General features: G+C 44.2%; 1 protein-coding gene across 5 annotated transcripts in view; it reads right to left on the reverse strand.

Annotated features, from left to right (window-relative positions):
- Window positions 1–23,974, reverse strand: part of LOC106613657 (polyamine-transporting ATPase 13A3) — a 63,673-nt gene that overhangs the window by 17,899 nt on the left and 21,800 nt on the right. For 3 of the 5 annotated variants that reach the window (XR_006756904.1, XR_006756906.1, XM_045687427.1), the window contains exons 3-15: window positions 11,914–11,998; window positions 10,352–10,525; window positions 6,909–7,088; window positions 6,640–6,710; window positions 5,014–5,097; window positions 4,482–4,551; window positions 2,930–3,064; window positions 2,287–2,359; window positions 1,822–1,956; window positions 1,444–1,620; window positions 1,126–1,283; window positions 656–844; window positions 249–461 (exon numbers count right to left, since the gene is read on the reverse strand). Coding sequence is in view for 1 of the 5 variants with exons in the window: in XM_045687427.1 (XP_045543383.1) it covers window positions 249–461; window positions 656–844; window positions 1,126–1,283; window positions 1,444–1,620; window positions 1,822–1,956; window positions 2,287–2,359; window positions 2,930–3,064; window positions 4,482–4,551; window positions 5,014–5,097; window positions 6,640–6,710; window positions 6,909–7,088; window positions 10,352–10,525; window positions 11,914–11,964 (1,710 nt within the window). In the remaining 4 variants the exon portion in view is untranslated. The remainder of the gene's footprint in view (window positions 1–248; window positions 462–655; window positions 845–1,125; window positions 1,284–1,443; window positions 1,621–1,821; window positions 1,957–2,286; window positions 2,360–2,929; window positions 3,065–4,481; window positions 4,552–5,013; window positions 5,098–6,639; window positions 6,711–6,908; window positions 7,089–10,351; window positions 10,526–11,913; window positions 11,999–23,974) is intronic. The other 2 variants (XR_006756907.1, XR_006756905.1) reach the window with 1 other exon arrangement.

Genomic DNA, 23,974 nt, shown 5'->3' on the forward strand with positions numbered 1-23,974 from the left:
GAAAGTGGACATTTCAACGGACCAACATCTCAAAATGGACCAATAAGTGTGATCGGCACATCATTGAAAGTCAGGGGAAAGCGAATACGTGTTCCGAAAAGAACATTAAGATGTAAGAAATAGTAAGCCAGAAAATCTCTCAAAGCAACTTGTCCACCACACTTTCCACATATCTCTGCACGAAACACACTGGACGGGTGAAGAAAGAGTGAAGGACAGAGGTTAAAGGTCCAGTTTCGGTCACTCACCCAACCTGTGGCCTCAAACATCTTCAGGTCCAGAGGGTCTCCGGACAGCTGGCCATCGATCTTGGTAAGAGAGTGGCAGGTGGCCATGCAGGCTACAAACTGGGACTTGACCAGACTCTCCTTGTAGGCATTCTCCTCTGACAGGTGGAAAGTGCCATTCTCCACTCTCTGGACTCCCCATAAGTCCAGTCCATCCTCTGTGAGTGTACCCGTCTGAGGAGAGAGTAACAGAGATGGTGAATAGGGGGAGAATAACCCTTTCTTCAAAGTAAATATAGAGAAGTAACTGTTGACACGGCGATTCCCATATCAGATCACCAGGCCACAATACAACTAGTTTCTCAAGCACAGCCTCTCCTCTACTAGTGTGTGTGTGTGTGTGTGTGTGTGTGTGTGTGTGTGTCCACCTTGTCGAAGCAGACCAGGTTGAGCTGGCCACAGATGTTGATCCTCTGGGGGCTGATGCAGAAGATGCCGATGCGTTTGAGGCGGCGCTGGGCGTACACGATGCCCGCCGTCATGGCAGCGGGCAGCGCGGGGGGCACGGTGATGGTGATGATGTCCAGGGACTCGATGATGATGGTCTTGGCTGGCACCTGGGCCCCAGTAGAGGAGAGGGCAAGAAAACAAGTCCAAGACAATAGGAGCTCATGTAGGAATTGAACATGAAGATAAATAGCCAGTCTTTTTCAGTTCAACTCCATTTTCCAATGAAATGCCCTGACCACATTACCACTGACCTAGACACCTTGTACACCATCTAAAAAGGACTAGTCACTCTCCCTCTTCCCTGACTCACTTCTTCCCTTCTCTTTCTCCCCAGCCCGGCAGTAGCCCCGTGAGAGAGCGTCCTGCTCTGTTCAGTCCAGTACAGTACCTTGTTCATGATGCTGAGGACGATGGAGTAGACAAAGCCGATACCGGCTATAGCCACCAGGCACAGCAGGAAGAGGTAGGCGTCGCGGTACAGCTTGAAGTCCGTGGGCTTGGGGTAGAGGATGGAGCGCACCAGCTGGCCCTTAGCTGTGCTGAAGCCTGGTGGGGGAGGGGGACACGGACGAGCATATTTAGATGAAAGCAGAATTCAGAATGTGACAACTGGTCCTAAAAGAAATCTGAGGGCAGATCATGATCGAACAAAAATGAAATAGGTAGTGTGTGTGCGTGTTGTGACTGAGGACACATACACACTAACCTGTGCGGACCACCACTGCCTTGACCAGTTCCCCTGAGTAGAAACGGGTCTGGATGATGTGCGTGCCACAGAAGAGGGTGTGTCTCTTGTGCTCCTCCATGCTGTAGGCCCCGTCACCCTCCTTGTCCCCCTCACCCGGGTTGGGGAGGTTGGTCTTGGTGACGGGCACACTCTCGCCTTGGGGGAGGAAGAAGGGGGAGAGACAGGGACAGGAAGGGGGAGCGAGGAGGGGAGACTGAGGTTGAGTCTGGGTGCTTTGATGCATAAGTATACAGCATTTACAGAGTGTAGTGTTGTGCTGCTTTGCACAAATGTAAAATATACATTTTGTATTTGGGTAGTGAGACCGACAGACAAGGCAGAATATCCAGGTCTCACCTGTCAGCATGCTCTCGTTGACAATGCAGGTGCCGCTGACCAGCACCGCATCGCACGGCATGATGGTCCCGTTGCTAGGGATGACCATGACATCGCCAGGCACCAGGTCAGTGGACAGGGCCTCCTCGATGTCTGCTATGATCCAACACAAAGGAGAGGAGAGAGGCAGTAGGTGTGGAGACAGGGGGGGAGAGGGGGAGAGGGGGAGAGCAGAGGAAAGAGAGAAAGGAAGGGAAAGTAGAGGAGGGAGGTAAGGGAGAGAGAGAAAACGAGAGGTATTCCGAGCATCTTTCTTGTTCAGCACATCTCTCATTACTCTAGGCAGCAGGGGAAAAACGCTGAGGCATCATATTCACAGCCTGAGCCCACTGCCGCAGACACGCACAAAAAAAAGTGTGACCTTCTAGCAGCTAATTGAACACTAGCCAAAGTGGATAAAATCGAAATGAGGTATGTTAGACAAACCGTTGTTGGCTCTGCAGACTGAAACACGGACAATACTGTGTGCTGCCACCATGTCGTGAAGCATGACGTATTGCTGAAAAGTAGAGAATAGTTTCAGAAAACAGAAAATAAGCAGAACCACACATCAGGTGCTAGAAAAACAGGCCTCTAGCTAACAGCTTCTAATTTCCCTCGGGGTTAGAGAGAAGCCTTCACCCCCTCCCTCTCCTTCCACCCTTTCTCCATCCATGCCCTTCCTCTACATATCCTTCTCTTCACAAATGCAGTGTGATTCTAAAGGGGGCTTTGGGTAAACCCAGGGCCCCGGCAGAAGTCTCCACCCCTCCTCCATCTCCCTACCTATGCGGTGTGATTGTAAGGGGGTGAACCCAGGGCCTCGGGGGCAGCAGACCATACAGAGATTGGCCCTTTCATGCAGGCCTCAATGGTTCTGGGATTAGAGTGGGGAGGGGGCTATCGCAGTTAACTCTGGCTTAGTCCAGCTTTGTTGAGCTCAGGCTGGTTCAGCAAGGCCCCAGATTCACCTTTTACTTTTGATTATTTCATAAAATGTTGTAAAAATGGAGGAAGGAAGGAAGGAAGGAAGGAGGAGTTGAGAAAGGGGAGGAAGACAAAGAAGGGAACGTGAGGGGGGCAGATGTACCTTTTTAATGGTGTACAGAGAGGTAGCTATGGATATGACCGACATGAAGACGATGGCTACGGCGTAGTAGTAGTACTCGTCGGCGCTCCACAGGATCACACTGAAGAGCTGGAAGATGTAGAAGGGGTTGAGGACCTGCAGGAGGAGAGACCGGGTGACAGGTAGTTCAGCCAACTTCTTCAAAACAACAAGCTGCAACAAAAGACATCCATTTTGACATACTACTAGAATAATGCCTGATTAAGCCAGACTTAACCAGTCATGGTTTGGCGTAAGTGTGAAGATGGTATAAATGAACGCCAAATATCCCTTGATTGACATATATGGCTCAATGTGTTTCTTTATACAGAGCGCACAACAGAGAGAGCAAGAGAGCGAGATGGAGACTGTCGCAGAGAGAGTGAGGTCAGAAAGAGCGAGAGAGACGTCAGAGAGATAGAAAGACAATAAGGAGCTGAGAGGAACTACGGAGGTGGAAAATGCTGTTTGTACTGCCATTGTTGGCCCTGTTCACTCATTAGACTAAAGACAACCTCCCTGCAACAACTCCGAATCATTATGTCCGGTCATTTTTTTTTTTAAAGCCGTTGGCTTCCATTCAACAGAATGTTCTCATTAGAATGCCACGCACAGCTCTTGGATATGATTCTCATTATTTGGATCACCCTGTTGCAGGAGAGCTGTAAATGTAAAATGTATAGTGTATTTGGGGTTTAAAAGTGCTTCTGAAGTTTGTAATTTCGACTGAAATTTCAGACTTGATTTTTCCTTATGAAAAATGTATCAACCGCTACAAAAATGTCCATTAATTAAAATTCACATTTCCTGTTGCTGAAGGATTATTTCCCAGCTGGAGCAAACAGATCCTACATCTGTATCAGGATCACAGATAAAATGGCTATTGATTTTCATATGCACCTTTGGATACAAATTATTACAAATATATATGTGTACAAAACATAAGGAACCCCTTCCTAATATTGAGTTGGACTCCCTTTTGCCCTCAGAACAGCCTCAATTTATTGGGGCATGGTCTCTACAAACGTTCCATAAGGATGCTGGCCCAGGTTGACTCCAATGCTTCACACAGTTGTATCAAGATGGCTGTATGTCCTTTGGGTGGTGGACCATTCTTGATACACACCGAAAACCGTTGAGCGTGAAAAACCCAGCAGCGTTGCAGTTCTTGAAACACTCAGGCACTTAAATATTTTGTCTTTCACCATTCACCCTCTGAATTGCACACATGCACAATCCATGTCTCAATTGTCTCAAGGTTTAAAAATCCTTATTTATCATGTCTTCTCCCCTTCATCTACACTGATTGAAGTGAGTTTAACAGGTAATATCAATAAGGGAGAATAGCTTTCACCTGGTCAGTATGTCATGGAAAGAGCAGGTGTTCCTAATGTTTTGTACACTCACTGTAGGCTAATGATATCAATTACTTCTCAGAGACAATGAAAAAGGATCCATGGCAAGAACATCAAGAATTCTTTAAGTAGTGGATATGAATACCTTATTCCCATTTAAACCCCAAAACCTCTCCTACCTCTTTGATTAGCAGCTTGAAAACTGAAGGCACTTTCACTGCAATTTCATTCACTCCAAAAAACAGTCTCCTGTGGGAAAGAATGAGAGAAAGGGTTCAACATTTACAGTTCAAACACTAACAGCTCATTCCACTTTACAACAAACCGTTGTAAAGTGTTGTAATAAAACCCTTGATAAGGTGCCGACACTGATAGTGCTGCATTAAGTAGGTCAGAGTCACACTCTCAACACACACACTAGACACTGGGTATGTGACACACAGGGAGCACTAGGCCAGATCTGAGCAGACTGACAGCAGGGCTATTATCAGGTGTTGTCAGGGCTTTGTTAGGTGACTGGGCTATTAGATGTCCGGTCGTCTAAGGCGACGAGATGCTGCTGTGGCCGGCAGTTATGAAGTCTAGCACTGGGGGATGGGGGTGGTGAATCTACCATAGGAAAGGGCAAACCCCAGGGTTATTCAATAAGCTGCAGTAGTAGCTGTAGTCCAGAGTCCAGTCGAGGGTAAAGTGCAATAGAATAGTCTGTACCTGTACTCCTGCTGGTTGCTGGTGAGCCCCGTGCTGTGCTCTGAGTGGATGTTGGAACAGGTCACCTCCAGGTCTTCCAAGCCCCTGTGGTGTGTGTGCAGGTATGCGTGAAAAAGAGGAAACCAGAAACCTCCATTGGAACACATTTGCTTCGATACACACATAAAAATTGAAATATCACATTTACATAAGTATTCAGACCCTTTACTCAGTACTTTGTTGAAGGACCTTTGGCAGCGATTACAGCCTTGAGTCTTCTCGGGTATGACTCTACAAGCTTGGCACACCTGTATTTGGGGAATTTCTTCCATTCTTCTCTGCGGATCCTCTCTGGCTCTGTCAGGTTGGATGGGGAGCATCACTGCACAGCTATTTTCAGGTCTCTCCAGAGATGTTTGATCGGGTTCAATTCCGAGCTCTGGCTGGGCCACTCAAGGACATTCAGAGACTTTTCCCGAAGCCACTTATGTGTTGTCTTGGATGTGTGCTTAGGGTCGTTGTCCTGTTGGAAGGTGAACCTTTACCCCAGTCTGAGGTCCTGAGGGCTCTGGAGCAAGTTTTCATCAAAGATCTCTCTCTACTTTGCTCCATTCATCTTTCCTTCGATCCTGACTAGTCCTAGTCCCTGCCGCTGAAAAACATCCCCACAGCACGATGCTTCACCGTAGAGATGGTGCCAGGTTTCCTCCAGACGTGATGCTTTGCGTTCAAGCCAAAGAGTTCAATCTTGGTTTTATCAGACCAGAGAATCTTGTTTCTCATGGTCAGAGTCCTTTAGGTGCCTTTTGGCAAACTCCAAGCAGGCTGTCATGTGCCTTTTACTGAGGAGTAGCTTCTGTCTGGCCACTCTACCATAAAGGCCTGTTTGGTGGAGTGCTGCAGAGATGGGAGAACCTTCCAGAAGGACAACCATCTCCACAGAGGTACTCTAGAGTTCTGTCAGAGTGACCATTGGGTTCTTGGTCACCTCCCTGACCAAGGTCCTTCTTCCCCGATTGTTCAGTTTGGTCAGGCAGCCAGCTGTAGGAAGAGCCTTAGTGGTTCCAAACTTCTTCCATTTAAGAATGATGGAAGCCACTGTGTTCTTGGGGACCTTCAATGCTGCAGAAATGTTTTGGTACCCTTCCCCAGATCTGTGCCTTGACACAATCCTGTCCCGGAGCTCCACGGACAATTCCTTCAACCTCATGGCTTGGTTTTTGCTCTGACATGCACGGTCAACTGTAAGACCTTATATAGACAGGTGTGTGCCTTTCCAAATCATGTCAAATCAATTGAATTTACCACAGGTGGACTCCAATCAGGTTGTAGAAACATCAAGGATGATCAATGGAAACAGGATGCACCTGAGCTCAATTTCGAGTCTCTTAGCAAAGGGTCTGAATACTTATGTAGATATATATACACACATACATTTGTAAACATTTTCTAAAAACCCGTTTTTGCTTTGTCATGGGGTATTGTGTGTAGATTGATGAGATGTATGCATTTAATCCATTTTAGAATAAGGCTGTAACGTAACAAAATGTGGAAAAATGGAAGGCGCCTGAATCCTTTTGAATGCACTGTAACTTCAGAAAAGTTTCCAAGTTACTAAATATAATTATGGTCCATTAAATTGCTTACGTTAACACCTCAAAATTCTGGACCTCGTCGTTCCAGTAGTACTTTGTGCTATGGAGTGTAAAATAGCGAATCTGAAACGAGAAGGGAAAAAAAAGAATAAAACAATGTCAACAGAACACAATTATCAGCAGAAGGCAGAAACTTTTTTATACACCCCCCCAATTGACCATGAAAGTTTATATTTTTGTGACTGTGTGAGAGAAAGACAGGTAAAATAAGTAAAAAGACCATCCATGTATGTTACTGTGTGTGCCGTCACGTGTTATTACCTGAGTGGGCTGGTACTCTGCGTACTTCCTGTTGAACTCCTGGGTGGGGCTGTTCGAGGAGTGGGGGGAGTGTCCGTTGGCCATGGGGGGAGTGGTCTGGGTCTCCAGGCTGTCAAAGGGGTTCCTCCCGGGGGCCAGCATCACACGCACCTTGGCTAGGAACCAGCGCTTAAACTCATCCTGAGAAACACACACACATAGCATCAGCGGTGACAGGTTGTCTTGTATTCCCGTTACTTAGTGAAGCAAAAATGTATGTGAACAGCTTCAGATTCATTGAGGGAGAGTCTGCTCTTGTAGATTTTGATGCATTATCCTGGTTTTGTATTTTTCTATCCACTATGCTCATTGACGGGACATTCCAATTTACCATCATAATTATTCTTCACAATAGAAATATAATCCTCGGTACAATATCAACTGCACTGCTGCGCATACAGTCTATGGCGGGCCCGTGCGTAAAATCTCATGATGACCCGCTGCCCTGTTTTCCCAAACTCTTTAACTCTCAAATCCTTTCAAATAAAAAGGTATATATAATGAGTCAAATAAGCAATAGGTTAAAACATAGGCTCCAAACGTAAGCTGGTAGACACACTAGAGAGGTGTAAACTACACCTCTATGCTTGGATGTGGTCGCATCATTGCGAGCTACAAATTCTACCTATTCACTCAAAACATTCTATTTTTGGGGGAGCTAAAACCATGATTTGGTCAAACATTAGCGTCCTGATTCCTGCAAAAAAACTAGGTTGTGGTTTTGGTTTCAAGTTGCCCAAAGTCAATTAGCCTGTGCTATTTGTTCACAAAAAAGATAAGCAAATTAATCTGTATTGAACAAAATACATTTTGCAATTCCAGAGCCCTATCTTGACAGCAAAATTGTAGCAACAATAGCCTAATTGGCAACCCAAATTCATGCCAATCACTGGTTTAGGTATTGCACGTCAAAATATATTTATCATGCATTCCAGCTTGGACATGTTAGACGAAACTACTTATTTCTTGAATCATACCATCTCAATAGCACTGACAATTACTATATAACATTATTCCAAATGTTTTCTATTGTGTGACGCCGTAACAAAATCATGGGCTGGTGCCACCTACTGAAAATGTTAGTGGCAGTGGCACCAGTGCCAAAAAGGGGAAAAAGTTAGTCTGAAGCCATACTGTTTTTTAAAATACAGTACAGGTAACTGCCGAAGAAAAGGAAATACTAACATAAAAAGTGTCTTAATAGGGCTCATTCTGGCTCATTGGGCCACCACGAGCCAGAACAACTTCAATGCACCATGGCATAGATTCTACAAGTGTCTGGAACTCTATTGGAGGGATGCAACTCCATTCTTCCATGAGAAATTCCATCATTTGGTGTTTTGTTGGTGGTGGTGGAAAAATCTGTCTCAGGGGCCGCTCCAGATTCTCCCATAAGTGTTCAATTGGGTTGAGATCTGGTGATGGCCATGGCATATGGTTTACGTCGTTTTCATGCTCATCAAACCATTCTGTAACCAAATCTGCCTTGTGGATGGGGACATTGTCATCCTATGGGGGCATAGCCAAGATAGCCAAAATAATGGCCTGCCCAGAATGTTTATACATGTTCCTAAGCATGATGGGATATAATTGCTTAATGAACTCAGGAACCACACCTGTGTGGAAGCACCTGATTTCAATATACTGTACTGTGTATCCCTCATTTACTCAAGTGTCTTCCATGTTGGCAGTTGCCTATATATGGATAACATGGGTTCATTGTAAGAAAAAGCAAGTGCCATGATCCCACAGGAAATAGGCCTATGGGAGTTTGTTACGCTCCGGCGTTGAGAATATGGGTATTATAGTCCATCCAGAAACCAAAAAAGCTGAACAGATGAGTCATTCCAGAAAATGAGTGCCTTTTAATATTTTAAGTACAAATTGTGCACCAATATTGAATTTTAAAAGCCTGTTACATTCAATTAAGTGCCCTTTAATATAGACCACACGGACAATTCAATAAGTCAGATTTTTATATGAATAAAGTCTTGCTAGTGCCAAAATTCAGCATGTCCCTCATTTTAAGGTCAACCTGTTACGTGAACTGAACTCTCGTTTTAACATATTGAAACTATTGCATTTTATTTAAAAAAATTGCTAAAAAAAACTTTTAACATCTAATAGTCAAATCATAGAGTAAAAGCAGGTGAGCTGATTCTACTATTTTTGGCCATTTTCTGGTGTTTTGTAACAGAGAACTGAGGGGGTCAAGCATAACAGGTCAACCTTGTTACCCACAGACAGACAGGCTAGAAATGTTTGAACAATGACACTTTTTTGTGAAGCTTACATTTAATTGCTCCTCCCTGTTGCAGACAAGTTTCCATTTGCCCTGTCACAAGGGGATTAATGGTTGTTAGGGTCAACCCTGATACTTTATTTGGCACTTAGAGGCGTTCCAGAGGATGAAAGCATCGTTATTTTTTAACCCGCCCATTTTGGAACCAATGTGTTAATGTGTGTCTCGTACATGCATAATACATCATCTATCTATTAGACCTGGTTTCATTTCGCTGTCAATAGGCTCCATTTCTTTGGAAACCAAGCAGAAAATTATGTTCCCTAAACATGCCATTTTAGCCTGACAAATACATTAGAAGACATTTCTCAAACCGATCAGAAACACCATGCTCACAACCTGTATCTCCTCAATGGTGTCACTGGTGTATTTAGTTAGACATTTTTAATATATTGAACAATAAACTAAGGTTTTTACCAGGCGCGAATCACGACAACAAACATATAGCATGTAACATACTAGTCTGTACGACAAGGAATTAGCCAGCAATGTTGACTGGCAGGTGGAATGATGTCCAATGAGGTTGCAAGTTTAAATGAGTTTGTGGGGTGAGCCCAAGAACGTGCATGTCTATGTGCACAGTTGCAGGGGCTTGACAGCAATTACGTGATAACATAGTACACAACCTTCAGGGACCCCATTTGGCTTTTGGTTGCTGCTTTCAGAACTACTAAAACTACTCCAAAAAAATTACAGAGAGACATTATTTAACCTCTTGAGATGGGGGGGGAAAAAAAACACATTTTTTATTAAGTTGAACATGTGTTCTTTATGACCGAATCTTAAAAATTAGGCCCACCCCCCCCAAAAAAACACCATGTTACACATCTCAAAGGGCACTGAATTGGTGGAACGACTCAGATACACATTCTTTACTTGCAGGAGAGGGGAATTGCATTATCTAGAATGATTCATTTCCAATGATTTACCGCATGTAAGGGCGGGGTACTACTAGTGACTTAATGTTGGAAAAAGAAAACACTTAATTAAGGCCTACTATATTTATTTATTTTTAACTACATATTGGTGGCTGAAAATAAAATAAAGTGTTACTGAAATATCCAGAGTGGTTGCTGCCATAGTAACGAGAACAATGACTTACGGTGGATTGGAGCAGCACCACTTCAGCCTCTCTGACAGTGGTCCGGCTACAGGTGGCCTTCACACACCATTCTGGCATCCAGTAGAGCAGCAGCAGCAGGAAGCCCCCCGTACAGAGCACCCAAAGACTCACCACCGCCACGCGCCACCGACACACACGGTACCCCTGGAGCTCCTAGAGGGGGCCATGGACGGGAGAGAGGACGGTTAAAGCTCTAGTTCATATTAGTGTTGCACGGAATACCGAAACTGTACTTTCTCGGTACTTCTGTCAAATGTGTGTCATGTCATATACGGATAGAGAGCGACGGAGAGACAGCGAGAATGAGGGACGGAGAGACAGCGAGAATGAGGGACGGAGAGACAGCGAGAATGAGGGACGGAGAGACAGCGAGAATGAGGGACAGAGAGACAGCGAGAATGAGGGACAGAGAGACAGCGAGAATGAGGGACGGAGAGACAGCGAGAATGAGGGACGGAGAGACAGCGAGAATGAGGGACGGAGAGACAGCGAGAATGAGGGACGGAGAGACAGCGAGAATGAGGGACGGAGAGACAGCGAGAATGAGGGACGGAGAGACAGCGAGAATGAGGGACGGAGAGACAGCGAGAATGAGGGACGGAGAGACAGCGAGAATGAGGGACAGAGAGACAGCGAGAATGAGGGACAGAGAGACAGCGAGAATGAGGGACAGAGCGAGTGAGAGACGCACAGTTGGACAACTGAATTAATGATAAACTAGAATAGACTGGACTGGGATACTCTCAAACATGCTGTCCTACTCAAGTTGGCCAAATGTAGTCTATGTATCCCTACTGTATGACATTGGGTTTACCATATGACTCTGGGTTTGCTTCCCTACAGGCTCAGACAGCCGGTTGACCTGAGAGCGGAGCCTGAGTGGTGTAGCTGTGACACAGTGTGAGAGAGCAAGAGAGCGAGACAGAGAGCAAGAGACACTTCAGCTCCACTATATGAGTCAAGTTACTTTGCCATCAGCGTCGCGTCAATGTGACACTACCTGCTACACAGAGTGTGCTGTTTTGACAGCAGAGGGGAAGTGTCCATTCCATTTTCCCCTACTGTACCATATTCATCGATTACGCGTAAGTACAATAGCTTTGGTCCAGTTTATTGCAAGTACTCATTAAAATGTTGCTAGTGGTTGCACTAAATGATCCTCTAATTACACAAGTAGCTTTTGTTTACATTGTGAAAATAGTCAGTCAATGTAGCTAGCTAGAGTTTCTGCTAGCTAGTAGCTTCTTGGAGGCCATATGCAACCAAAATCAACTATTTGTCATTACTTTAATTCAGCCATCGAGAATTAAACCTTGGCGATTCTTGAGATGGACGCTGCCATTGGACGTGACACAATGTGAGCGCAACACGGGCAGTATAGTGGCTTTCAATGATTTCAAAGGAAGCATTCCCTCAATGGCTGATGGCAATGCCGGACGCCTGCTGGCTGTAGTCTAGCAGGGCCGTGCGAGTGTGAGTGAGTGAAGGAAAGGGGGGGGGGGGGGTAAGGTAGAAAGAGGTAATAAAATGAGGGAACACACCATCTCATCCTCCTCATCCTTGTTCACGATCTTCAGGTCTTCTTTCTCCATTCTGCAGATGAGTCACCAAGCCCACTGAGCACCGCTTCATTGAAACAAGAGCACAATGACACCACTACATGAGAACGTGAGTCTACCCCAGTACAAGGGCATGAGTATATCTCAGAGTGGGTGTCCAACACATTGCATACCAGAACATGACTCAACCACACTGAACCTTCAAGTGAGACCAATGAGATCAACCACACCACCCGTGCAGTGACTGAAACCAGAGCCATATACACACAGTTGGACAACTGAATGAATGATTAACTAGAATAGACTGGACATTGCAATACATTCACAAGTTTAACACACTGTGTGCCCTCAGGCCTCTACTACCACATATCTACAGTACAAAATCCATGTGTTCTTGTGTGTATAGTGCGTATGTTATCGTGTGTGCACGCATGTGTCTGTGCCCATCTTTGTATTGGTTCACAGTTCCATTAGGTGTATTTTTATGTTTTTTTTTTAAATCAAATTTTCCTGCCTCATGTGGAATAGAGTTTCATGTAGTCATGGCTCTATGTAGTACTGTGCGCCTCCCATAGTCTGGACTTGGGGACTGTGAAGAGACCTCTTGTGCCATGTCTTGTGGGTTATGCATGGGTGTCCGCTTCAACATGTGCATTCAACATGTATTTGTGAGAGGTATTGACAAGTAATGATGAAGTCAATCTCGTCTCCTCTTCGACGTGCATATTATTAATGTTAACTCTGTGTACATCCAAGGGCCAGCTGTGCTGCCCTGTTCTGAGCCATTTGCAATTTTCCTAAGTCCCTTTTTGTGGCACCTGACCACACGACTGAACACTAGTTCAGGTGCGACAAAACTACGGCCTGTAGGACCTGCCTTGATGATAGTGCTGTGAAGAAGGTAGAGTTGAGCATTATTATGAACAGAGTTCTCCCCATGTTTTGACCATGTCAGTTTACAATCCAGGGTTACTCCAAGCAGTTTATTCTCCTCAACTTACAACCAAAACCTACACTCGATCCCTCCGATGTCAACAACTACAGACCAGTATCCCTTCTTTCCTTTCTCTCCAAAACTCTTGAACGTGCCGTCCTTGGCCAGCTCTCTTGCTATCTCTCTCAGAATGACCTTCTTGATCCTAATCAGTCAGGTTTCAAGACTGGGCATTCAACTGAGACTGCTCTTCTCTGTGTCACGGAGGCTCTCCGCACTGCTAAAGCTAACTCTCTCTCCTCTGCTCTCATCCTCCTAGACCTATCTGCTGCCTTTGATACTGTGAACCATCAGATCCTCCTCTCCACCCTCTCCGACCTGGGCATCTCCGGCGCGGCCCACGCTTGGATTGCGTCCTACCTGACAGGTCGCTCCTACCAAGTGGCGTGGCGAGAATCTGTCTCCGCACCACGTGCTCTCACCACTGGTGTCCCCCAGGGCTCTGTTCTAGGCCCTCTCCTATTCTCGCTATACACCAAGTCACTTGGCTCTGTCATATCCTCACATGGTCTCTCATATCATTGCTATGCAGATGACACACAATTAACCTTCTCCTTTCCCCCTTCTGACAACCAGGTGGCGAATCGCATCTCTGCATGTCTGGCAGACATATCAGTGTGGATGACGGATCACCACCTCAAGCTGAACCTCGACAAGACGGAGCTGCTCTTCCTCCCGGGGAAGGACTGCCCGTTCCATGTTCCATCTCGCCATCACGGTTGACAACTCCCTTGTGTCCTCCTCCCAGAGTACTAAGAGCCTCGGCGTGACCCTGGACAACACCCTGTCGTTCTCCACTAACATCAAGGCGGTGACCCGATCCTACAGGTTCATGCTCTACAACATTCGCAGAGTACGACCCTGCCTCACACAGGAAGCGGCGCAGGTCCTAATCCAGGCACTTGTCATCTCCCGTCTGGATTACTGCAACTCGTTGTTGGCTGGGCTCCCTGCTTGTGCCATTAAACCCCTACAACTCATCCAGAACGCCGCAGCCCGTCTGGTGTTCAACCTTCCCAAGTTCTCTCACGTCACCCCGCTCCTCCGCTCTCTCCACTGGCTTCCAGTCGAAGCTCGCATCCGCTACAAGACCATGGTGCTTGCTGTGAGGGGAACGGCACCTCCGTACCTTCAGGCTCTGATCAGGCCCTACACCCAAACAAGGGCACTGCGTTCATCCACCTCTGGCCTGCTGGCCCCCCTACCTCTGAGGAAGCACAGTTCCCGCTCAGCCCAGTCAAAACTGTTCGCTGCTCTGGCACCCCAATGGTGGAACAAGCTCCCTCACGACGCCAGGACAGCGGAGTCAATCACCACCTTCCGGAGACACCTGAAACCCCACCTCTTTAAGGAATACCTGGGATAGGATAAAGTAATCCTTCTAACCCCCCCTTAAAAGATTTAGATGCACTATTGTGAAGTGGTTGTTCCACTGGATATTATAAGGTGAATGCACCAATTTGTAAGTCGCTCTGGATAAGAGCGTCTGCTAAATGACTTAAATGTAAATGTAAACTTGCTCAATTTCCACATGATTTATTACAAGCTTTAGTTGAGGTTTAGGGTTTAGTTAATGATTTGTCCCAAATATAATGCTTTTAGAAATATTTAGGACTAACATTCCTTGCCACCCACTCAAACTAACTGCAGCTCTTTGTTAAGTGTTGCAGTCATTTCAGTCGCTGTAGTAGCTGACGTGTAGTGTTGAGTCCTCCGCATACATACACACCCTGGCCTTACTCAAAGCCAGTAGCATGTCGTTAAGTAAAAGATTGAAAAGAGCAAGGGGCCTAAACAACTACCCTTGGGAATTCCTGATTCAACCTGGATTATGTTGGAGAGGCTTCCATTAAAGAACACCCTCTGTGTTCTGTTAGGCAGGTAACTCTTTATCCACATAGTAGGAGGTGTAAAGCCAAAACAAGTTTTTCCAGCAGCAGACTACGATCGATAATGTCAAAAGCCACACTGAAGTCAAGTCTAATGAAACAGCCCCCACAATCTTTTTATCATCAACTTTATCACAGCCAATCAGTCATTTGTGTTTGTGGTGTGCTTGTTGAATGTCCTTCCCTATAAGCGTGCTGAAAGTCTTGTCAATTTGTTTACTGTAAAATAGCATCGTATCTGGTCAAACACAATTTTTTCTAAAAGTTTACTAAGGATTGGTAACAGGCTGATTTGAGCCAGTAAAGGGGGCTTTACTATTCTCGGGTAGAGGATTGACTTTTGCTTCCCTCCAGGCCTGGGGGCACACACACCTTCTAGTAGGCTTAAATTGAAAATATAGCAAATATCGTCCGCTATTATACTCAGTAATTTTCCATCCAAGTTGTCAGACCCCAATGGCTTGTCATTGTTGATAGACAAAAAAAAAAAGCCACCTCTTCCACACCAACTTTACAGAATTCAAAATTACAATGCTTGTCTTTCATAATTTGGGTTAGATATACTTGATGTGTAGTGTCAGCGTTTGTTGCTGGCATGCCTAAGTTTGCAAATCTTGCCAATGAAAAAAAACATTAAAGTAGTTGGCAATATCAGTGGGTTTTGTGATAAATGAGCCATCTGATTCAATGAACGATGGAGCCGAGTTTGCCTTTTTTCACAAAACGTCATTTAAGGTGCTCCAAAGCTTTTTACTATCATTCTTAATCTTTGTTTCATAGTGTAGTTTCTTCTTTTTATTCAGTTTAGTCCCATGATTTCTCAATTTGCAATACGTTAGCCAATCGGTTGTACAGCCAGACTTATTTGCCATTCCTTTTGCCTCATCCCTCTCAACCATACAATTGTTCAAGTAACTGGAATAAGCAATTTCATAAATGCGTCAAGTGCAGCATCTGTTCACTCCTTATTACACACCATGGACCAACAAATATTATTTACATTAACATAGGAATCACTACAAAACTTATTGTATGACCTCTTATATTAGGCACCGCCTTTGGAACTTTTGTTTTCCTTGATATGGCTACTATAATGTGATAACAATAGATGTACTATTGTAAAGTGGTTGTTCCACTGGATATCATAAGGTGAATGCACCAATTTGTAAGTCGCTCTGGATAAGAGCGTCTGCTAAATGACGTAAATGTAAATAACTACATGCGATGGATATGGATACTGCTTTCAAGCTAATTTCTGCAGCATTAGTAAAGATGTGATCAATACATGTTGATGATTTCATTCCTGTGCTGTTTGTAACTACCCTGGTAGGTTGACTGATTACCTGAACAAGGTTGGAGGCACTGGTTACATTTTGAAGCTTTCTTTAGAGGGCAGCTTGATGAAAGCCAGTCAATATTTAAAAATCAACCAGAAGAAAATATACCTCTGTTGATATCACATACATTATCAAACATTTCACACGTTATCCAGATACTGATTGTTAGCACTTGGTGGTCTATAGCAGCTTCCCTCAAGAATGGGCTTTAGGTGAGGCAGATGAACCTGTAGGCATATTACTACTACAGTTAATAACATGAGATCGTCTAAGACTTACAGGAATGTGGTTCTGAATATAAACAGCAACACGTCCAATTGCATTTCTGTCTTTTATGTAAATGTTATAACATTTTATTGATACCGCTGTATAAAAAGGTATTATTTAAGTGAGTTTCAGAGACAGTCAGAATATGACTCATCTGTTATTAGCAAATTATTGATTTCATGAACCTTGTTTCTTAAGCTACATATGTTAACTTGGGCAATTTTGAGCACTTGTCTAGGATGCTTACTTGTTTTCACTGCTCTACTGGGAAGCTTAGCAGAAGTAGATATGCTCATGGTATTTATCTTAGTGCAGGATGAGCTGCACACAGTGTCTTCCTACTAGGGCACACCGCCCTCAGTGCTAACAGTTACTTAGGAATGATTGCTGATAGCTGAAGAAAGAGAAATTCAGGGCAGCTAGAGGGAAATACATTAAGTTACTTACATTGTGTCTACCAATGCCCGTGGTATAATGTACATTTGCTGAAGCATTATGACAACTCAGCGTCACAATGGTAGGGATTAACTGAGCTGGGTTTGGGTCATTGATAAGTCACTGTCCCAACGCAGCCTTATAATGCTGTGAAAGGATCCAGGAACCCAAATGATTTGGGTGGATCCCATCCTCCTTATAAAACGTGTTTTGTTTCCAAAAGGTATCAAAATTGTCAACAAAAGTTACACCCATTGAGTAAGTTACATGCATTGAGTATGTAGCCCTACTGTATGACATTGTGTTTGCCATATGACTCTAGGTTTGCCTCTGCAGGTCCCTACAAGATCAGACAGCCGGTTGACCGGAGAACACCTGAAACAAAGCATGAGTGGTGCAGCTGTGACAACCGGTATGGAACACTCCCACAGACAGTGACAAGCTCCTTTCCCAACAGCTGGCCATCCCTGGAGGACAGCTGAGAGGGAGAGAGAAGAACCATGGGGGGTATTGAGTAACACCCATCTGATGACTCAGGACTCAGTGGGAGTGTGTGTGTGTTCTGCAATGACCTTTTTGAGTGGAACCTGACCTCTCTGTACAAAAGAGGAAAGGGTTTGAAGGGGAATGTCAGGGTCAAAAGGCAGTTGGAATCAACCAGTACAGCCAAAGCTGAAAGAGAATCAAAGATGCAGCAAGAGACGCTACAGAACTTCAACATGCATCTGGCTAAAAAACAAGCATCTATTCAATCAACAATGTGTAGCGTCTACAGCAACAGTCTGTTTCAAAACAATTAGCTAACCTCCTAAGGGCCAGATTACTCTTAATGTTATGGACAAAGTGACAAAGACGAAAACGTAATGGAACCCAATCATAACTTCCAACATCAGCCCCAAACATGAAATCAAACCAAATAAACCATGGAATGTTATTTACTGTGTCATCGCTGCAATTTTCCAACAGGCTCGGGAGAGGCGAAGGTGGAGTCATGAGTCCTCCGAAACATGGCCTGCCCAACCGCGCTCCTTAACACCCGCAAGCTTAACCTCTTCGCTATAGGGGGCAGTATTTTCACGGCCGGATAAAAAAACGTACCCGATTTAAACTGGTTACTACTCTTGCCCAGAAACGAGAATATGCATATTATTAGTAGATTTGGATAGAAAACACTCTGAAGTTTCTAAAACTGTTTGAATGGTGTCTGTGACTATAACAGAACTCATATGGCAGGCAAAAACCTGAGAAAATTCCAAGCAGGAAGTGGCCTGTCTGAGAATTTGTAGTTCTTTTGATTCTCTATCGAAACTACAGTATCTGTGGGGTTACGTTGCACTCTCTAAGGCTTCCATTGGCTGTCTAAAGCCTCCAGAAAGCGGATTGAGCCGTCTCCTGTCTCTGGGCAGAGTATAGTAGCTCAGTTTCTCAGTGGTCTGCCTGGGGACAAAGAGATTGGATATGCGCATTCCCGCGTGCATGCTGTTTTTTTCTTTTCCTCTTTGAATGAATACACTATTGTCCGGTTGGAATATTAGTGCTATTTTCCGAGAAAAATACCATAAAAATTGATTTTAAACAGCGTTTGACATGCTTCTAAGTACGGTAATGGAACATTGACTTTTTTTGTCTCGAAATGCGCTCGTGCGTTACCCTTTGGATAGTGACCTGAACGCACGAACAACACGGAGGTATTTGGACATAACTATGGATTATTTGGAACAAAAACAAAATTTCTTGTGGAAGTAGCAGTCCTGGGAGTGCATTCTGACAAAGATCAGCAAAGGTAATACAATATTTCTAATACTAATTCTGAGTTTAGTTTGCCCCGAATTTGGCGGGTGTCAAAATAGCTAGCCATGATGGCTGAGCTATGTAGTCAGAATATTGAAAAATGTGCTTTCGCCGAAAAGCTATTTTAAAATCTGACATAGCGATTGCATAAAGGAGTTCTGTATCTATAATTCTTAAAATAATTATGTATTTTGTCAACGTTTATGATGAGTAATTTTGTAAATTCACCGGAAGTTTTTGGTGGGAATGAATGTTCTGAACATCACACGCCAATGTAAAATGCTGTTTTTGGATATAAATATGAACTTGATTGATCAAAACATACATGTATTGTATAACATAATGTCCTAGGAGTGTCATCTGATGAAGATCAAAGGTTAGTGCTTCATTTAGCTGTGTTTTGGGTTTTTGTGACATATGCTCGCTTGGAAAATGGCTGTGTGATTATTTTGGTCTATGTACTCTCCTAACATTATCTAATGTTTTGCTTTCGCTGTAAAGCCTTTTTGAAATCGGACAATGTGGTTAGATTAACGAGAGTCTTCTTTAAAATGGTGTAAAATAGTGGTATGTTTGAAAAATTGAAATTATTGCATTTGAGGTTTTTGTATTTCGTGGCATGCTGTTCCATTGGATATTGGCTGGGCGTTCAGCTAGCGGAACGCCTAGATGCAACAGGTTTTAACCAGGAAACCATCCGCACCAATGTGTCGGAGGAAACACCATTCTAATGGCGACCGGGGTCAGCCCGCAGGCACCCGGCCTGCTAAAAGGAGTCGCTAGAGCACGATGAGCCCCACCGGCCAAACTCTCCTCTAACCCGGACGATGCTGGGCCAATTGTGTGCCGTCCTATGGGGCTCCTGGCCATGGCCGGTTGTGGCACAGCCCGGGAAATGAACCCGGGTCTTTAGTAACGCCTTAGACTGCTGCGCCACACAGGAGGCCCTAACCCATGGAATGTTTTCTCACATCCTGACAACATGATAGGGACGGTCCCCAGAGTCACACTACGGAAGGCTTGGAATTTCAACCAGATTCCATGATGCCCACCAGAGCATGATGGCAGCAGGTTGAATGCCCCCACATTGAAAGGCCATTGTGCCAGGGGCACTAGGCAGCAATGAAAATAACAAATAGCTTTATTAAAACATTTAAAAAAATTATAGCAGGCCTGGCTGACCCCGAGGGAGGTACAAAGAGAGGATGGACATGTGCCAGTTGTGTGGCACTGGAAGGCCAGATTTAGCTGGGCTCACTGCTGAGGTCTGGGGCTATGGTAGGAAACGGGCTAGCCCATGCATGTCTGCGATTAGCTGCAGCAGGGGGGATAACACACGCGTTTAAACACACACCCCCAACAAAAACAACAGGCTGGCTTTCGCCATCGCTGGGCTGGTGTCAGATATCATGCTGGAGAGAATCGCAATAAATTAATGTACACCATATCTGTAGCGGGGGGGGCTGTGCGCACAGACACAGCACTCTCAAGGACAAAAAGCTAATGCTCAGTCGCTTTTACAGGATTAGACTTGTTGCTGAAAACAGAGAAGCTTTTTGGCCATCAATGTTGCCAGTGGTTATTATAATCATCAAAGCCTCTCTTACCTTTTATTAGGTGCGTCCTCTTTACACACACCAAATATTTGACTGCAGCAATATATTTTCCCCCTCATGTAGGTCGAGCCCCATTGAAGTGCACTACAAACAGCAGGTGCCTTCTGCTTACACATATGGAGTGTGGGTAGCTCGCCATGGTACAGACTACAGAAACCATTCCTACCCCAACAAGGCCTCTGAGCAGACACTTTGCCTGTGCTTTCAGGGGACTGGCTTTTCTCAAGGCCCAAAGGTGGAGAAAAAAAGGATGCATGAGGGAGGCAGGCCGGCCAGCAGCGATATAAAGGGGCTTTTGGCAGGACATTGTTGTAACAACAATGGAGCGACAAGGGAAAAGAGATTGAGAGAGAGACGCAGAGAAAGAGCAATGTGAAAGGGGAGAGAGGGAGAAAAGAAGGGGACTCAGCAGCAGGGCTAACCCTGGCTGGCTGTCAGGGCTGGCGCTGGGTTGGGCCGCCCTGCTGCCGCGCTCCCCTGCACTGTGCCACTGGCCCCGGCCCTGATCTTATCTGCCCACAGCACTCAGCCCTTTCTTTCCCTGGCACACAGCAGGATATTTAGCTTGGGACCAAGCCCTTCCTACTATTTTACAGCAGGTCAGGAGTCCAGGGCGGGCGACAGGCCGCTGTGCAGGCCACCCTATGGTGTGTGGAAATGACATGAGCAGTGTATTAAAGACAAACAGACAGTTCATAACAGTCCCAGACAGTGTATACAAAAAACCAGTGTGGGACTTTTGAGGCCATTCATTGTTTAAACATTGCTGGATGGTTGGCAATGGAGTCAATGCAGAAACTGAGGTAACTTAAGGTATCATCATCCATTAATTTTGTCACCATAAAAAAATGTAAATATTACCAGCCATATAACATGGGGATTATTTATCTGGATACAGAACATCTATATTTCAGCACTAATAAAACAGAGGCGTGACTATGGTCTAACCAACCCAACACATTTATGGGGCGGCAGGTAGGTGGTTAGAGCGTTGGGCCAGTAACTGAAAGGTATGATCGAATCCCCGAGCTGACAAGGTAAAAATCTGTCATTCTGCCCCTGAACAAGGCAGTTAACCCACTGTTCCTAGGCCGTCATTGTAAATAAGACTTTGTTCTTAACTGACTTGCCTAGTTAAATAAAGGGAAAATAAAATCTCTGCTTGTGACTAAAACATCAATACCTCACCTTTTAAGTCCAGCTAAACAGGAATAGAGCAGTTCATGTTTCTTTGGCATGTTTGGTAAACATAGTGCCTTCAGAATCTATTCATACACTGACTTATTCCACATTTTGTTGTGCTCCGCACATAAAATGGTAAAACGGTTAATCCACACATAAAACGGTCAACCGAATCGTTTCTAGTCATCGCTCTTCCTTCCAGGCCTTTTCTTCTCGACTTTATATTGCAATTGGCAACTTTCATAAAATAGGTGCATTACTGCCACTGACCTCGTTCGTCTTTCAGTCACCCACGTGGGTATAACCAATGAGCAGATGGCACGTGGGTACCTGCTTCTACAAACCAATGAGGAGATGGGAGAGGCAGGACTTGCAGCGCGATCTGCGTCAGAAATAGAACTGATTTCTATTTTAGCTCATGTCAACGCAGACGCTAGTTGGCGCGCGCGAGCAGTGTGGGTGCAATAATTGAATAATCTAGATTTCTAAATGTATTGTGCAACGCTTGCGCACATGAAGCGAGCGGTGTAGTCAGCCTGTTACTCTCCTGAAGTTGCCGGTAATAGGCCAAACAAGGAGTCGGCACAATTTATCTTACCATTTCTACCGATCTGCGTGCCAGTTAGTTTTCATATGCACATTTTTGTGAAACTGTTTAATTTAATTCATAATAACTTCTTCATATCTCAAAATCATTGTCATGTGGTTAATCAAAACTATCAAAATCTAAATGAAAATGATAAACCTAAAAACGATGTAAAAGGCCAACAAATAAAAACGTTGCAGCCTGCAGGGTGAAAATAACCTGATCAAAATAAATATCCTAGAAATCACATTGGCTACTCATGGCCTGTCTACAACGAACTTGAAACATTGCATCAACTATTAACTTGGGTCCGGCCTGAAGCTTGCGCTAGCAAACTTTATATCCCGAGCCAGTGAGCTCGGGACAGACACAGCTGTAGACTATTTGCGTAAAGGATAAGAAGCAGTGCTCAACTTGGGCAGGAGCTCACCTGAGCTAAGTACCAGCACCTCATTTTCTACTGCTTGAGCTTCTGTTCCTGTTATGTAGAATATTAGCTCAAAAGTATTGTGGAGCTCCTGCACCTAAATATAAAACAGTACCAGCACTCAAAATGAGTACCGGAACCTATTTCAGTCCAAGTCAAGCACTGATAAGAAGTAATCAGGTAGGCCTATTTTATGATGTTTCCACTGGATCAGAGCATGACGTTTCCCTTTCATGCGGAGTGATTATCGAAACGGAAAGAGCTGGAAAGATTTTTCAAATACAGAACTATTGTAATTCTCAATGGATGTAAAAAACAGACGTTTGTTTGCTGATTGAGGTGAAGAAAACATTACTTTGAGAAGCACCACAGGTCATTAGTGATGGTGCGTTAAGACAATCAGAAATACTATCAGATCCCCAAATGGGAACCTTTGTATGCGTGCAAGCCAGGTAGCCTATAGGCCTACTTCTATGCGTGCGCGTCCTTAATCAACATTGACAGGAGCGCGCCAAACAAAAGACAATGACTAAATTGACAGAACTCATAAATGGAATTAAATAAACCAAAACTTGTTTCTCACAAGTGTAGCATAGGTTGTGCACTCTGCAAACAATGTGTCCACTCTGACAATGACAACTGGAAGAATGGAATAATAATATTGAATGCATTAAAATAAATGACCATAACCAAAGTAACAAACATTGTAGATGAGAAATGAATGGTAAATGTACTACTTGTGATATACAGTGCCTTCGGAAAGTATTCAGACCCCTTGACTTTTTCCACATTTTGTTACGTTACAGCCTTACTCTAAAATGGATTTTAAAAATATTACTTCTCAGCAATCTACACACAATACCCCAAATAAATAAGGTATTTCAATGTATTTTTTATACATTTGCAAAAACAATTACATTATGGGGCATTGTGTGCATTTAATACATTTTAGAATAAGGCTGTAACGTAACAAAATGTGGAAAAAGTCAAGGGGCCTGAATAATTTCCGAAGGCACTGTATATATATATATATATATATCTTTTTACTGTTCGACTAACATGATCTCGGACGACCAACAGCCTAAAGACCAAACAATCAACCATTGATATAGATTAAGCATAACAAAGGTAACCCTGTGGTACGCCGCAGGATATCTTGGCTCTGGTAAATGCACAGCCGTTTACATAAACACATTCTCTACCATAAACTTAACTATATAGCCAATTATATGTATAAACCCGAAAGCCGTAATAATACCATTTAGAAAGTAATATTTCATGATCAACCATGTCAAAAGCTTTGGATAAATCTAAAAAGATTTCAAGGGCGTGAGTATTCATTGTTCAGGGCTCTAAAGATTTTATCCACACGTTGCAAAAGAGCCACAACTGTGGAGTAGTTTTAATGAAAACCATATTGGTGCTCATATAGGATACAGTGTTCATTTAAATGTTTCAACATTCTCTTATACACCAATTTTTCTAGGATTTTAGAAAAACATGGTAGTACAGATATTGG

This window comes from Salmo salar, chromosome ssa10 (genome assembly GCF_905237065.1).
Source record: "Salmo salar chromosome ssa10, Ssal_v3.1, whole genome shotgun sequence".
Classification (NCBI taxonomy): domain Eukaryota; kingdom Metazoa; phylum Chordata; class Actinopteri; order Salmoniformes; family Salmonidae; genus Salmo; species Salmo salar.